The sequence below is a fragment of the Quercus suber genome, unplaced genomic scaffold, assembly GCF_002906115.3.
Source record: "Quercus suber isolate HL8 unplaced genomic scaffold, Cork oak 2.0 scaffold_381, whole genome shotgun sequence".
Taxonomy (NCBI): domain Eukaryota; kingdom Viridiplantae; phylum Streptophyta; class Magnoliopsida; order Fagales; family Fagaceae; genus Quercus; species Quercus suber.
Window position 1 is genome coordinate 219,706 of NW_027069833.1, and position 13,352 is coordinate 233,057.

Sequence of the window (13,352 nt, forward strand, 5' to 3'; positions counted from 1 at the left end):
ACATGAACCATCAAACACTCTTTAGCCGTTTTTTATAAGATAAAAAAGATTGTAATAATTGAAATTATTCTTTCGAATGTAACTTATCTTTCTCTTATATATCTTTATTGTTTAGTCATATATATTTAGTTTTGTTTCAATAATTTCTAAGCAGTGAATCATCTAATTCTTTAATATTTTTTTTATCTTTCAGAAATTTTAATATTTGAATTTTTGAATTATTTTTTTGCAGTATTTAAAACTGTTTGACAAATTTTTTTAAGCCATTACATGTTCAAACAATGATTTCTTCATCAAATTGTAATACAAATTGAAGTCATACAAGAACAAATCATGCAATAGTGTAATTTCTAAAATTTTTTATAAAATTATTTTAGTCTATCTCACAAATCAATAACTTACCATGCATAGTACGGACCAGAGACTAATTATTATTATTATTATTATTATAAGGATAGCCTCCATAACATAATCCTAGTCCTTGGCACCTTGTAAACCCTAAAAGAAATTAATAATAATAATAATAATAATAAAATAAATAAAAGGTAAACCCTAAAAATTGGGATGGGAATTTGTCTTTTGCCAATGCACAGAACTAAAATTCACAAACCCATGAATCATAGCTTTGTACTCGTACTACTCGCTGAAGAATTATTCAGATAACCAACCCATTTGTCTGAGGCAAACTCGGTGAGTCAATTATGTTTTGCTTTCACTCGTTCAGACAGCTACTATTGCTCAAACATAGGATGACCCAACTGGGTTTTCTTCAGCAAAATGCTTTCTTTATTGTGAAATCGTATGCATCAACAGGTTTGTCTGAATCAAAACACCAACAACAACAACAAGAAAAACATTCTTTTACAGTGTCTTACCTCATAAACTCTTGTGGGCTGTCCTCAAAATCTGCTATTTTAGCATCACAGAAGGTACAATTGGGAAACCCAGATCGACCAGACTCAGTGCTTAGTCTTCTCAAAGAGCATGGGTTTACCAATACCCAAATCGCCAAACTTGTCAGAACGCACCCAATGTTGCTTTTATCTGATCCTGGGAAGACCCTTTTGCCCAAAATTGAGTTTTTCCTTTCTAAGGTAGGGGTTTCAAGCTCTGACCTCACTCGGATTCTCACTTCAAGTCCTTTACTATTGGATAGGAGTTTAGAGAACCATCTTATCCCCTGCTATAATTTCCTCAAGAGTGTACTTTTGGTGGACGAGAAAGTTATTAAAACTTTGAAGCGGTCACAGCTTTCTTTTCTATTTGATGTAACTAATAATATGGTTCCAAATATTGCACTTTTGAGAGAATTTGGAGTACCTGAATCAGCCATCTCTTTCTTGGTGACTAATTTTCCAGGTACTGCGTTCATTAAACATGCTAAGTTTGTTAAGGCTGTCCATGAGGTTAAGGAAATGGGATTTGATCCTTTGAAATTGGTATTTGTCCTAGCAATCCAAGTGATTTTGAAGATGAAGAAGCCAATATGGGAATCTAAATTGGAAGTTTATAAGAGGTGGGGTTGGTCCAAGGATGTAGCTCTGTTAGCATTTAGAAGGTATCCAAATTGTGTGCTTTTATCAGAAGAGAAGATCACAAAAACAATGGACTTCCTTGTACACAAAATGGGTTGCCCGTCAGCAGACATTGCTAAAAATCCTTCAGTTCTAGGTTTAAGCTTGGAGAAGAGGATTATCCCTAGGTGTTCAGTTGTTCAAGTTTTGTTAGCCAAGGATTTGATCAAGATTAAGTTCTCCTCAGCAACCTTATTACTACCTAGCGAGAAGTGCTTTTTGGAAAAGTTTGTGATTAAATTTCAGGCCAATGTTCCTCAATTGTTGGATGTATATCAAGGTAAGATGGATCTTCTGGATGTAGGAATTCAATCGGAGAAGGTATGGGGGATGGAACAGTTATAACATTTTGACTTCCAGTAATGTCTTTAATAGTTTAAAGTTGGTTAGCATTCTTTAATTGATTGTGATCTCCAAAGAAAAAAAAAATCTGAAATATCTAGCTTTGACATAGTTTGTCAATTCCAAAGTCACACACTCATCGCTCCTTGTGTTCAACATATTCCCTTTCCTTGCCACCCAAAAAAAGAAGGATTTTGAAATAGGAGTCTCTCTGTTACAGAGGGGATGAGTAATTATGATGGCTTTGGTATTTGATTGTATCCTGTTTTAAGTGTTATGGATCTCTTAGCTTGATCCCAAGATGATTATATCATATATCTGTTGCTTATGGCACTTGTCATGCGCTCAAGGCACAAAGTGCTATGCACCCAGTGAATTCACTATTATGCCAACCTACACTGTGTATTGTAAGAATTAATGGGGAATTTGGAAAATTTTGAATTCTCTTAACAAGTCATGTTCTAAGCCTCAAACTAAATAGAGAAATTGGTAGCATTCTTGAATTGAACTTCTGTAAATGGCTGGTGTTTCCTGCGGTATTGCTGCATATTTGACTTCAACCTTTTGTGCCCCAAATCCTGCGATTTTAATTTACTGTCTTTAAGTGCATTGTTGGTTTTGTTGATTCTATTGGTGTCAAAATTTATGGGCGTGCATTGCATGGATGTTTAGTGCTTAATGTATGTAATGTGATCACAGACACGTCTCTCATAAGTCACAGGTTGACTTCTTCATTGCCACTGCCTGGAACTATATTTCTACTTGGTGTTGGACCAAAAGAGAAACACTGCTGCTACAACATCTGCTAACACTACTACCCAGATCAACAATCTAACCAACGACAGGGCTAAAGAAATAATTTGAAATAGCATTTATGTATATTGTGTCTGCTGTTTCTGTGGTGCAGGAATCCTCTCCATTTGAATACTCTGGTACTGGGTTGTTAATTAATTAGTGGAAATGCAAATTATTTAGGGATATACCCAGACTAATCAAGAGAAGAAGAAAACTGGGTATCTAATAAGTACATCTATTTAAGGAATTTTATGGCAACTTCCCAAGTCATATGGATTTCCGTCCTTCTTTATCCTTGAACACCGCCTCATGAGCATTACAAGTTCAGAAACCTTGGATATAACCTAGGTGGATTGCCTTTTAATGAAGCTATGCATATTTGTTTACGATGTTTGTAAGTTTAGAGGTATATGAGAGTGGAATAGAAGATGTTTCAGTTTGAAGTTTGGAGGTAGAGTCCAGTAGAGTAGAAGGTATGAGATATGAGAAGCATGGAGGGGAGGGGAGGGTAATTGTAACCTAGTATACCTCTCCTTATTTAGATGTTTTAAAAACTAAGAGGGAAATAGATCTCTCCCATTTATTTGAATGTATTAAAAATTAAACAGGGAATAAATAGAAATGATAAGATATCACCAAACTAGTTTGGAGAGAAAGCTAGTCCATTGATTTCAATGTATTAAAAATTAAAGGAGGAATAAATAGAAATGATAAGATATCACCAAACTAGTTTAGAGAGAAAACTTGTCCATTGTTCTTTGAGTCTTTTAGCCTGTCCCACCCACAGGCCACAGCCATATTGGCTTGTTTCTGCCCAGTAACCATGAGGTGTTCCCATTCACAGTCATGTTGACTTGTGCATGCTTTTCAAGAAGCATCGTGAGAAGCTGGCTAAGTTTAACCAGAAGACAAACAAATAATGAGATTGACTAGAGGGAAAATGGTTAGTAGTCACCAACTTTCCAGGAAGGAAACATAAGGGGGAAAAGATAAATCTGGCAGGTTATGGTAGGTGAAGTACTGTATATGGTGAAAATTAGGTTCTTTACATGAAGAACTATGTATATGTATTTGTATACAATAAAAAAGATATACTATAAACAGGTATCTCAAATGACAAAAATATCTATATTAACCTCACTGGTGCTCAACCTGGGGTGACTCCTGCATATATTCAAAAGAAATGAAAGGAAAAAAAAATAAAATAAAGAGATTGTTTTTCTTGGGACATCAAGATCCAACGTTCTCATTTACTAGTTACTGCATGGGATGGGACCAAAAATATTGTACAATACATACTAGGCCTGGCAATGCCCTTGCCAGACACTAATCACTACTCAACTTCTGGTGCCAATTTGTACTATTTCTGAAGGCCTGTAAGCATGCTAATGGTTATCATGTCTAATTGGTCAGATAGGCAAGCTTGGATTTGAGCTGATAGTTCTTGTGCCACAAAACGCATGTGGGTCTTGCCTCTGGAGAGTCACGCACACATGCTAAGGCTATTGTCACTAGAAACACCACCTCCTCGGCTATTTGGCCTGTAAGTGGTGGAAATCCTTGGTCTAGCACATCCTTTAATAGAATTTCTGCACTGTCTGAAATTGATGCCACTGTTCTCAATTTAAATGACAAGGAAGATAGGAGCTCGCTTGGGTGCCTTCCCATTATAACTTCTAATGCTACCACTCCAAAGCTATAAACGTCACATTTATCTATTGATCGCATTGTAAGCACAAGTTCTACACAATTATAAAACAATTTCAATATAATAATGAAACATTGTCACCAAAACATCTACCAAACTAATCAATGTTGACAAATTTACAAGAACACAATTATTTGGCAACAGGATATTAAAAAAGTTACTAATATGGGAAGCCTTCTTTTCATTAAGGGAAACATTTTTAGACCAGAATAATAATTTAGATTCTAGAAGTTAGATTGTTTGCTTACCTGGAGCCATGTAGCCATAAGAACCAGCAATTGTTGTCCAGTTTCTCTTATCTAGGTTCAACAATCTTGCAACGCCAAAGTCTGAGAGTCGTGGCTCAAACTTAGACTTGAGCAATAATTCATAGTTATGTCTCGGTGCACAATTGGTGGAGAGCAATCATGGTGCAAGTAAGCAACTGCATGAGCCACACCTTGCACAATTCTCACTCTTGTATCCAAGTTCAGCTCCACTTTCCCTATCGATCTGTTGACAATGCTGCTCTGTAAATGGTTCCAAATCCACCTTTTCCAATGCAGTACTTCTCATTGAAGTCCTCAGTTGCCTTCACAAGAACCCCAAATGTGAATTTACCTTCTCTTTCCCATATCAATGACTCAGAGTTCCCATCAGTCTATCCAATTCTTCTGCTTTCTTCATCAAAGAATTTGTCTTTCCGGTAAAATATTATGAATACAGCAACAATAATTGCATGCAATAAAAGGCCACAAACGGGAATGAGGACAGCAATTAGAAGTGTCTTAGAATGATTTTGCTTTGTGGAATGTGTGTAAAGAGTACTTAGTCCTGCTGCATTTCCACACAGACCTGAGCTTCTAAGGTATGCATTTGCAGTTGCCTCTTCTAAAACTTTACTAGTTGAGATTTGACCTGTTAACTTGTTATAAGAAAAATCAATGGAGCTGGGGCGTAGACTAACCATGCTCGTAAATAATGCCGGGATCTCCCCTGAGAGCTGGTTATGTGAAATGTTTGGAATTTCCAATGATGTAAGCTTTGTCAGGTTTGAAGGAATTGTTCCTGAGAGTGCATTGCTGCTGAGGTCTAACAAGACGTTCAATGCATTTAAATTACCAAGTTCAGATTGTATTTCAACCAATAGGTTATTGTTGCTCAAGTCCAAGCTCAATAATCTCCCACAATTCCCAAGCTCTTTTGGTATGTTCCCAGTTAACTTGTTCTCAGACAAATCAAGTTCCTCAAGCTGAACCAAACTGCCTAGGCTCTGAGGAATCTCTCCTGTCAGAAGATTCTTGCTCAGATTGTGCTTAAACAAGCTTAGATTTCCCAATGCACTTGGAATTTGCTCAGACAGTTTGTTTGAGTCAGGGATTAAAGGTGCAATTGAGGCAACCTCCCAAGCTCACGTGGGATTTCACCCCAAAATTTTGTTTCTCCCTATCTCTAAATTGGTTAGAGATCCAGATTCTGCCCACTGCGGTGAGATAATGCCAATAAATTGATTGTCATTAAGAGAAATGAAATAAAGATTTGGATGAACCCCAAATACATTTGTGATGTTGCCATTGAAGTTGTTCCCATCAAATCGCACCCTTTCTAGTAGGGAACAATTTCTCAACCACTCAAGCAATGGCCCTATGAAGTTATTATTCACTGTGAAATTTTGGAGACTGAAGCCACTACATAATTCAGATGGCAGTTCTCCAGAGAAACTGTTGTTAGAAAAGCTTACGCTGTTTAGAGAAGGACTAAATTTCCCAAAGTTGCTCGGAATATGACAAGCCAATTCAACTCTAACCAGAAGCTGATCAGATTGGGATGTGCTGAATTTGATGAATATAACAAGTGAAAATTTTCCTACAATTTAAACATGGGTTTTATGCGACTTATTTCATGATAATCCATACATACGTACCCCATATCAAGATGCTTAATTAGGGGTGTGATTTAATTAGATTGGAGTTGGCTGTAGGGCTGTAAATTAATGAATTAACCAAGCCGTTTATGAATAGCTCCAACTTGGTTCTAGAAAAATCTTGTTTATATTTGTTTAGTAAACAAGTTAAGCTCAAATCCAACATTAGGCTTGATTATCAAGCAAATCAAGCTCAAATATAATAATGTGTTCATGAACAAGCTGGTGAACATGAGGGCTTGAAGTAAATATATATATTACTATATATTTCCTTACCCGTGGTTTAGAACTTAACATTTTGCCCACCTATATTTAGCTCCGTTTGATCTCTGTTACCCACCTTTGGTTTTTTTTGTTAAAAAACAATTTTTACCATCAAAACATAACATAACACGAATTAAAAAGTTAGAGTTTGAATTTTTTGAAAGAGCTTGTGCTAATATTGACACTTGGACATATATAAAGATTATGGAAATAAGAAATCCGTTACAAAAAACCCCCCATAAAGATTTCCCAATGACTCTACCAAATATATTTTTGGGTGTGCCCCAGTTTCTATAATTTCTCTATTCCATGAATCTGTGCTTGCTCCAAAAGTTTTGCTACTTTCTCCCGTTTTGGACAATTTTTTGCACAGAGGATCCACGTATTGTGGCAACTGTAAATCACAGAGCATACTAATCAGGACATAGACCAACCATGGAAAACCCCTTTTGCCTTTTGGGCCATGCTTATGGATTTACAAGTGTCCATAATAAGGGTAGGGGCCTGGCTTTGAAGAGTCTCCTAGTAGATAAGGATCTGCCACCATCTTAATTCACATGTCAAGATAAGCTGCTGAATAGGTGAGGCTTGCCTGGAGCTGGACAACAAGTGTCATGCTACGTAGGGGCCTATGTGCAAGAGTGGATTACCCCAGATATGCTTTTGACAAAGGGATAGATAGTTCTTGCTTCGCCAAAGTTAAGTGTTCTGGGTTCATTTCTCTGTGACTAGCTTTTGTGGGGTTAACATCTTCATTCTTTTTGAAGGGTAAACTGATGAAGAAGTTTGGATTTTTCAACAAAGGGTTTGGATTTCAGCAATAACTTGGATCATATTTGCAAAAGGATCATCAGGTTCAAAGCAAACCAGCTTGCCATTTTTTAACCAAAAAAAAAAAAAAAAACAACCAGCTTTCCATTATCACAAAGTGCATATATTTGATCATTAAAATGTGCAACATCCATGAATTTCAAATTCTCTGGATTGGCAACAACAACCCACTCACCTTCTCCTCTTCTGTTCAAAGCAGCTCATAGTCTCACTCTAGTAAAAGCCAAACTATTCATAGGGCCAAAAATTGCGATGACAAGGAATGTTGACTCATCGGAAGGGTCCTTTAGAAGATTGAATTTGTGTACAAGGCGAAACCACTCTTAAATAACATAAATAATTCATTTGTAGGAAAAATTCATAGATTTGTGAAGAGGTATAATGTTTTAGTACTGGTTTTACTATATATAAGAAAATAATAAATTAATCAAGTAGCTTGATTTTACTATATGTTAAAAAAAAAAAAAGAAAAAAAAAAGTTTAATCAAATAGCTCATAAACAAGCATGAGCTTGACTCGTGTTTAAAATAAAATAAAATAAAAACATGAACTTTTAATGCTGGACTTGGCTCGGTTTGTTTACCACTCATTTTGTACATTTTGAACCTGTAAGATGTATCACTTATTTCAAATTTTCTGTACATGAATGTGCTGAGTATCCTGTTATTCTGCATGTGCTAAGATAATAATTTAGACGATTGTAAGTGCATGTTTTACAATCACATGTCATGCCTCTCGATAATGATAGCTATATAAAGAGCCATAAAGGTTTTGGTATTACATGAGGTTGCGATAGGGAAGTTCAAAACTGTTCTTTTCTTCTTCTTCTTCTTCTTCTTTTTTTTTTTTTTTTTTTCAATTACAACGTAGGAGGACAGATTCGAACCTGGATGTCATGGTTGTAGGTACATTAGGAAGTACCAACCAGTATGGTTTTCAAACTTTATTGGTAGCAACACTATCAACATGATTCTAACTCATAGGCCTCTCATTGAAGGCTTGCCAACCGACATTCATAGGAGTATGTATACATACACCTGGTCAAAAGTCAACTTTGAACAGCCAGAAAAGGAAAAAGACAATAAGGATGTTGAGATCCTTTGGTTCATGTGCTTCGTAAGAAAATTCAGCAAAAAATAGAAAATGGTTAGAAAAGAAATAATGAGATTGAGTAGAGGAAAAATGATTAGGAAGTTAAGTCATGAAATTTCCTGGAAGGAAAGACAATGGAGAAAAAGAAAAAGGTTTTCTGGTACAAGTGAATTCAGGTTATGACATGTGAAGTATTGTATATAGTGAATCAGATTATGTACAAGAAATACTATCTAAGAAGTATACACGTGAATACATATATTAGGAATGAAGAGTGCCCTCACTAGTGCTCAATTTGTGGTCAGCCCCACGTATTATTCAAAAACTTAAAAAAATAAAAAACCAAAATAGGAAAAAAAAAAAAAAAAGGCTTATTGTACTAGGGACCTCAAGGTACAACATTCCCATTTACTAGATCCTACCTAGAAGCTAGAATGGGATTACACATCTTGAACAATCCATTCCAGGCCTGGCAGTACATCATCCATACACAAAGCTTTGATTCCAATTTGTACTATTTCTGATGCCCTGTAAGCTTGCTAATCGTTATATTGTCAAATTGGTCGGACAAGCAAGCTTGGATTTGAGCTGATAGTTCTTGTGCCACAAAACGCATGGTGGGTCGTGCCTCTGGAGTGTCACGCACACATGCTAAGGCTATGGTCACTACAAACACCACCTCCTCTGCTGTTTGGCCTGTGGGTGGTGGGAGTCTTTGGTCTAGAGCATCCTTTAAAAGAAATTCTGCAGTGTTTGAAACTGGTGTCTCTGTTCTTGACTTTAATGACAAGGAAGATAGGATCTCCCTAGGGTGCCTTCCCATCATAACTTCTAATGCCACCACTCCAAAGCTATAAACGTCACATTTATCTGTTAATCGCATTGTAAGTGCAAGCTCTGCACATTCATAAAAACAAAATTTCAATCCCATAATGAAACGTTGCCATCTAAAACATCCATGACACTAATTAAAGTTAACAAATGAAAGAAGAAAGAAATACATTTGAAACTAATCAAAGTTAACAACTGAACAAGGAAAGACATGCATTTGGCAAAAGGATGAAAAAAAAAATGCTTACTAATAATATGAGAAGCCTTCTTTTCTTTTTGGGAACATGTAGAATTTAGATTGATATCTTACCTGGAGCCATGTAGCCGTAAGACCCAGCAATTGTTGTCCAGTTACTCGTATCTGGGTTCAACAATCTTGCAACGCCAAAATCTGAGAGTCGTGGCTCGAACTCAGACTCCAGCAAAATGTTATTCACAGTTATGTCTCGGTGCACAATTGGTGGAGAGCAATCATGGTGCAAGTAAGCAACTGCATGAGCCACACCTTGCACAATTCTCACCCTTGTACCCCAGTTCAGCTCCGCTTTCCCTTCCAGCCCATACAATGCATTTCCCAAGCTGCCTCTCTCTACATATTCATAGACCAAGTACATGGACCCCCTCATTGAACAGAACCCATAAAGCTTAATGATATTCCGGTGCCTAGCTTCTGTCAACACACGAATCTCAGTCTCAAAACTCTGGCGATTGACTGCTGGTATGTCAATGGAGTCTGACATGTTGAGTCTTTTAACAGCAACAATTTGACCTGTTGGCAATGCTGCTCTGTAAACGGTTCCAAATCCACCTTTTCCAATGCAGTACATCTCATTGAAGTCCTCAGTGGCCTTCACAAGATCCCCAAATGTGAATTTACCTTCTCTTTCCCATATCAATGACTCAAAGTTCCTATCAGTCTCTCCAATTCTTCTGCTTTCTTCATCATGGAATTTGGCTTTCCGGTAAAATATTATTAATACAGCAACAATAATTGCAAGCAATAAAAGGCCACAAACCGGAATGAGGACAGCAATTAGAACTGTATTCGAATGCTTTTTCTTTGTGGAATCTGTGTAACAAGTACTTAGTCCTGCTGCATTTCCACACAGACCTGAGTTTCCAATGTATGCATTTGCAGGTGCCTCTACGAAAACTTTACTAGTTGGGATTTGACCTGTTAACTTGTTATAGGAAAAATCAATGGAGCTGGGGCGTAGACTAACCATGCTCGTAAATAATCCCGGGATCTCCCCTGAGAGCTGGTTATGTGAAATGTTAAGACTTTCCAATGATATAAGCTTTGCCAGGTTTGAAGGAATTGTTCCTGAGAGTGAATTGCTGCTGAGGTCTAACAAGACATTCAATGCAATTAAATTACCAAGTTCAGACGGTATTTCACCCAATAGGTTGTTGTTGCTCAAGTCCAAGCTCAATAATCTCCCACAATTCCCAAGCTCTTTCGGTATGTTCCCAGTTAATTTGTTCTCAGACAAATCAAGTCCCTCAAGCTGAACCAAATTGCCTAGGCTCTGAGGAATCTCTCCTGTCAGAAGATTCTTGCTCAGATTGAGCTCAAACAGGCTTAGATTTCCCAATGCTCTTGGAATTTTCCCAGACAATTCGTTTGAGTCAAGAATTAAAGAGTGCAATTGAGGCAACCTCCCAAGCTCAGCTGGGATTTCACCCGAAATTCTGTTTCTCCCCATCTCTAAATTGGTTAGAGATCCACATTCTGCCCACTCCGGTGAGATTATGCCAATAAATTGATTGTCATTAAGAGAAATGAAATAAAGATTTGGATGAACCCCAAATGCATTTGTGATGTTGCCATTGAAGTTGTTCCCATCAAATCGCACTCTCTGTAGTAGCGAACAATTTCTCAAGCACTCAGGCAATGGCCCTGTGAAGTTGTTACTATTCACTGTGAAATTTTGAAGACTGAAGCCACTACACAGTTCAGATGGCAGTTCTCCAGAGAAGCTGTTGTTCGCAAAACTAACACTGCTTAGAGAAGGACTAAATTTCCCAAAGTCACTCGGAATATTACCCCGAAAGTTATTGGTGAAAAGAGAGATGCTCTGCAAATTAATGAGGCGAGAGATGGTATTAGGCAATTCCCCGTATAGCTGGTTAGTGCTGATATCAATAATTTGCAGCGAAGTCATATTTCCAATTGCTGGTGGGATTGTGCCAGTGAGATTGTTTAAGAAAAGTTGTAAGGTCTGAAGGTTTGTGAGGTTCCACAGTGCTAGAGGAATTGGACCAGACAGGCGGTTGTTTGATAGGTCTAGTTCTGTCAAATCTTTCAAGTTACCTACCTCAGAGGGAATTGAACCTGTGAACGTATTATTGAACAGTAAAACAAGTTTGAGCTTGGTCAACATGCCAATTTCCAGTGGAATTTTGCCAGTGAAAAGATTGTTCTGAAGCTGCAACGAGGTTAATTCTGTCCAATTGCTGAGAAAGTAAGGCGAGATCTCACCAGAAAGGTTATTATCAGATAAACCCAAGTCGGTAACTTTGGTCAAGTTGGTTAAAGAGAGAGGCAGTTCCCCCGTAAGTGAATTGGAAGCCAGGGCCAAGTAGGTGAGTTTAGTACAAAAGCCTAACTCAGAAGGAATTGTAGAATTCAAGGAATTCCATCTAACATCAAGATACGAGAGCTCTGTCAACTGACCAATTGAAGAGGGAATTTTCCCTTCAAATGAATTGTTGTACAGTTCTATAATTTGAAGATTGGACATTGACCCAATATCTTCAGGAATTACACCACTGAACTTGTTTCGTCCTAGACGAAGATCTATGAGTTTGGAAAGCTTGGTAATGTTTGGAGACACTGGTCCCTGGAACTGATTGTCAGTCAGATTAAGGTACTCAAGCTTGCCCAGATTGGTAAATACCGTTTCTGGTACTGTTCCATTCAACTGATTCTGGGCCAAATCCAAGTAAGTCAAGTTTTGGCAATGAAGTATAAATCCTGGCAACCCAGAAGTGAGGGAATTATAACCAAAGCTAAGCCAGGTCAACAAAGGCATGGTCAAGAACTTAGACCAGTCAGGTGTTTCTAAGTAGTTTGATCCAAGGTCTAAGTGCCATACCTTTTGAAGATTTCTGAACTGATAGGGAATTGTACCAGTAAGATAGTTGTTGTAGAAGCTTACGTACAGGAGCTTTGTTAACTGGCCTATCTCCGAAGGTATTGTTCCGCTGAGTAAGTTGTTGCTGAAGTCAAAGCGAGTGACATTAAGAAATGGAGTGAAGTTGAACTGGGCTAGTGTTCCATTGAGGTTGGCACCAGAGATAACTATTTCGGAGACTGTTCCGGTTGAGTCGCAGACCAAGCCGTTCCATTTGCATAGGTTGGTGATGTTGGTAGAGGACCAAGAGCTGAGAAAAGAAGAAGGGAGGAGGCTGTTTTTCCATTTGATAAGAGCTTCTGCTTGTGTTGCTGGTGATGCTGTGCTGCTTAGTGGAAGCAAAGAGAGCAATAGAATCTGAAGGAGAAGAAGCAGAGGCTTTAGAATGGTTGTCATGCTTAGTTTTTGACTTGCACGTGTCATGCCTCTTGATCTGGTTTAATCTTATTAGAGAGAGAGAGAGAGAGAGAGAGAGAGGCAGAGATAAAGTCCTCCAAATCATCCACAAGATAATGGTCAAATGAGCCGGCTAAATACTAAATAGTATAACTTAAGCAGTGAGTCCGACTGATTCTGATTTATGATTACGAAACAGCATTTGCAAACAAGATCTGAGTTGACTATTATACAAACAGAATGTGAACAAGGATGTGTATCTCTTTTATTGTTTTTTGCCTAGTCACAGACAGGCTGACAGTGACTCTCTCTCTCCTTAAATTTTTCTTGCTGAATCTCTCTCTCCCATTAGAATGTTGCAGATAATATGCATGCACCAGATAAAATAAATGCACCAATACGTGGTGTTATAATTTCTCCAACTAAACTAATACATAGTCAATGATTTGGGATGGCTTTGGAGTTTGAATGGGGAATCG

The 13,352-nt window shown here is 37.7% G+C and overlaps 2 protein-coding genes and 1 pseudogene across 2 annotated transcripts; 1 reads left to right on the forward strand and 2 right to left on the reverse strand.

The window, feature by feature from the left end:
- Positions 1-576: 576 nt before the first annotated feature.
- Positions 577-2,419, forward strand: LOC136062102 (uncharacterized). The gene is made up of 2 exons (XM_065760783.1): positions 577-1,359; positions 1,453-2,419. The coding sequence occupies exons 1-2, from the start codon at positions 702-704 to the stop codon at positions 1,917-1,919; spliced, it is 1,125 nt and encodes a 374-aa protein (XP_065616855.1). The 5' UTR covers positions 577-701; the 3' UTR covers positions 1,920-2,419.
- A 1,652-nt stretch (positions 2,420-4,071) lies between these two features.
- On the reverse strand, positions 4,072-7,051 carry LOC111984728 (MDIS1-interacting receptor like kinase 2-like; annotated as a pseudogene).
- A 1,549-nt stretch (positions 7,052-8,600) lies between these two features.
- LOC111984737 (MDIS1-interacting receptor like kinase 2) lies at positions 8,601-12,902 on the reverse strand. The gene is made up of 2 exons (XM_024016353.2): positions 9,651-12,902; positions 8,601-9,406 (listed from the first exon to the last, which is right to left on the reverse strand). The coding sequence occupies exons 1-2, from the start codon at positions 12,898-12,900 to the stop codon at positions 9,024-9,026; spliced, it is 3,633 nt and encodes a 1,210-aa protein (XP_023872121.2). The 5' UTR covers positions 12,901-12,902; the 3' UTR covers positions 8,601-9,023.
- Positions 12,903-13,352: the final 450 nt, after the last annotated feature.

What these genes read in the sequence shown, in the direction of transcription:
- LOC136062102 (XM_065760783.1), top strand. Translation starts at nt 702, where the DNA reads ATGTTTTGCTTTCACTCGTTCAGACAGCTACTATTGCTCAAACATAGG. An exon ending in CTTGGTGACTAATTTTCCAG is followed by an intron (nt 1,360 to 1,452) that starts GTACTGCGTTCA and finishes TATTTGTCCTAG; the next exon opens with CAATCCAAGTGATTTTGAAG.
- LOC111984737 (XM_024016353.2), bottom strand. Translation starts at nt 12,900, where the DNA reads ATGACACGTGCAAGTCAAAAACTAAGCATGACAACCATTCTAAAGCCT. An exon ending in TTACGGCTACATGGCTCCAG is followed by an intron (nt 9,407 to 9,650) that starts GTAAGATATCAA and finishes ATGAATGTGCAG; the next exon opens with AGCTTGCACTTACAATGCGA.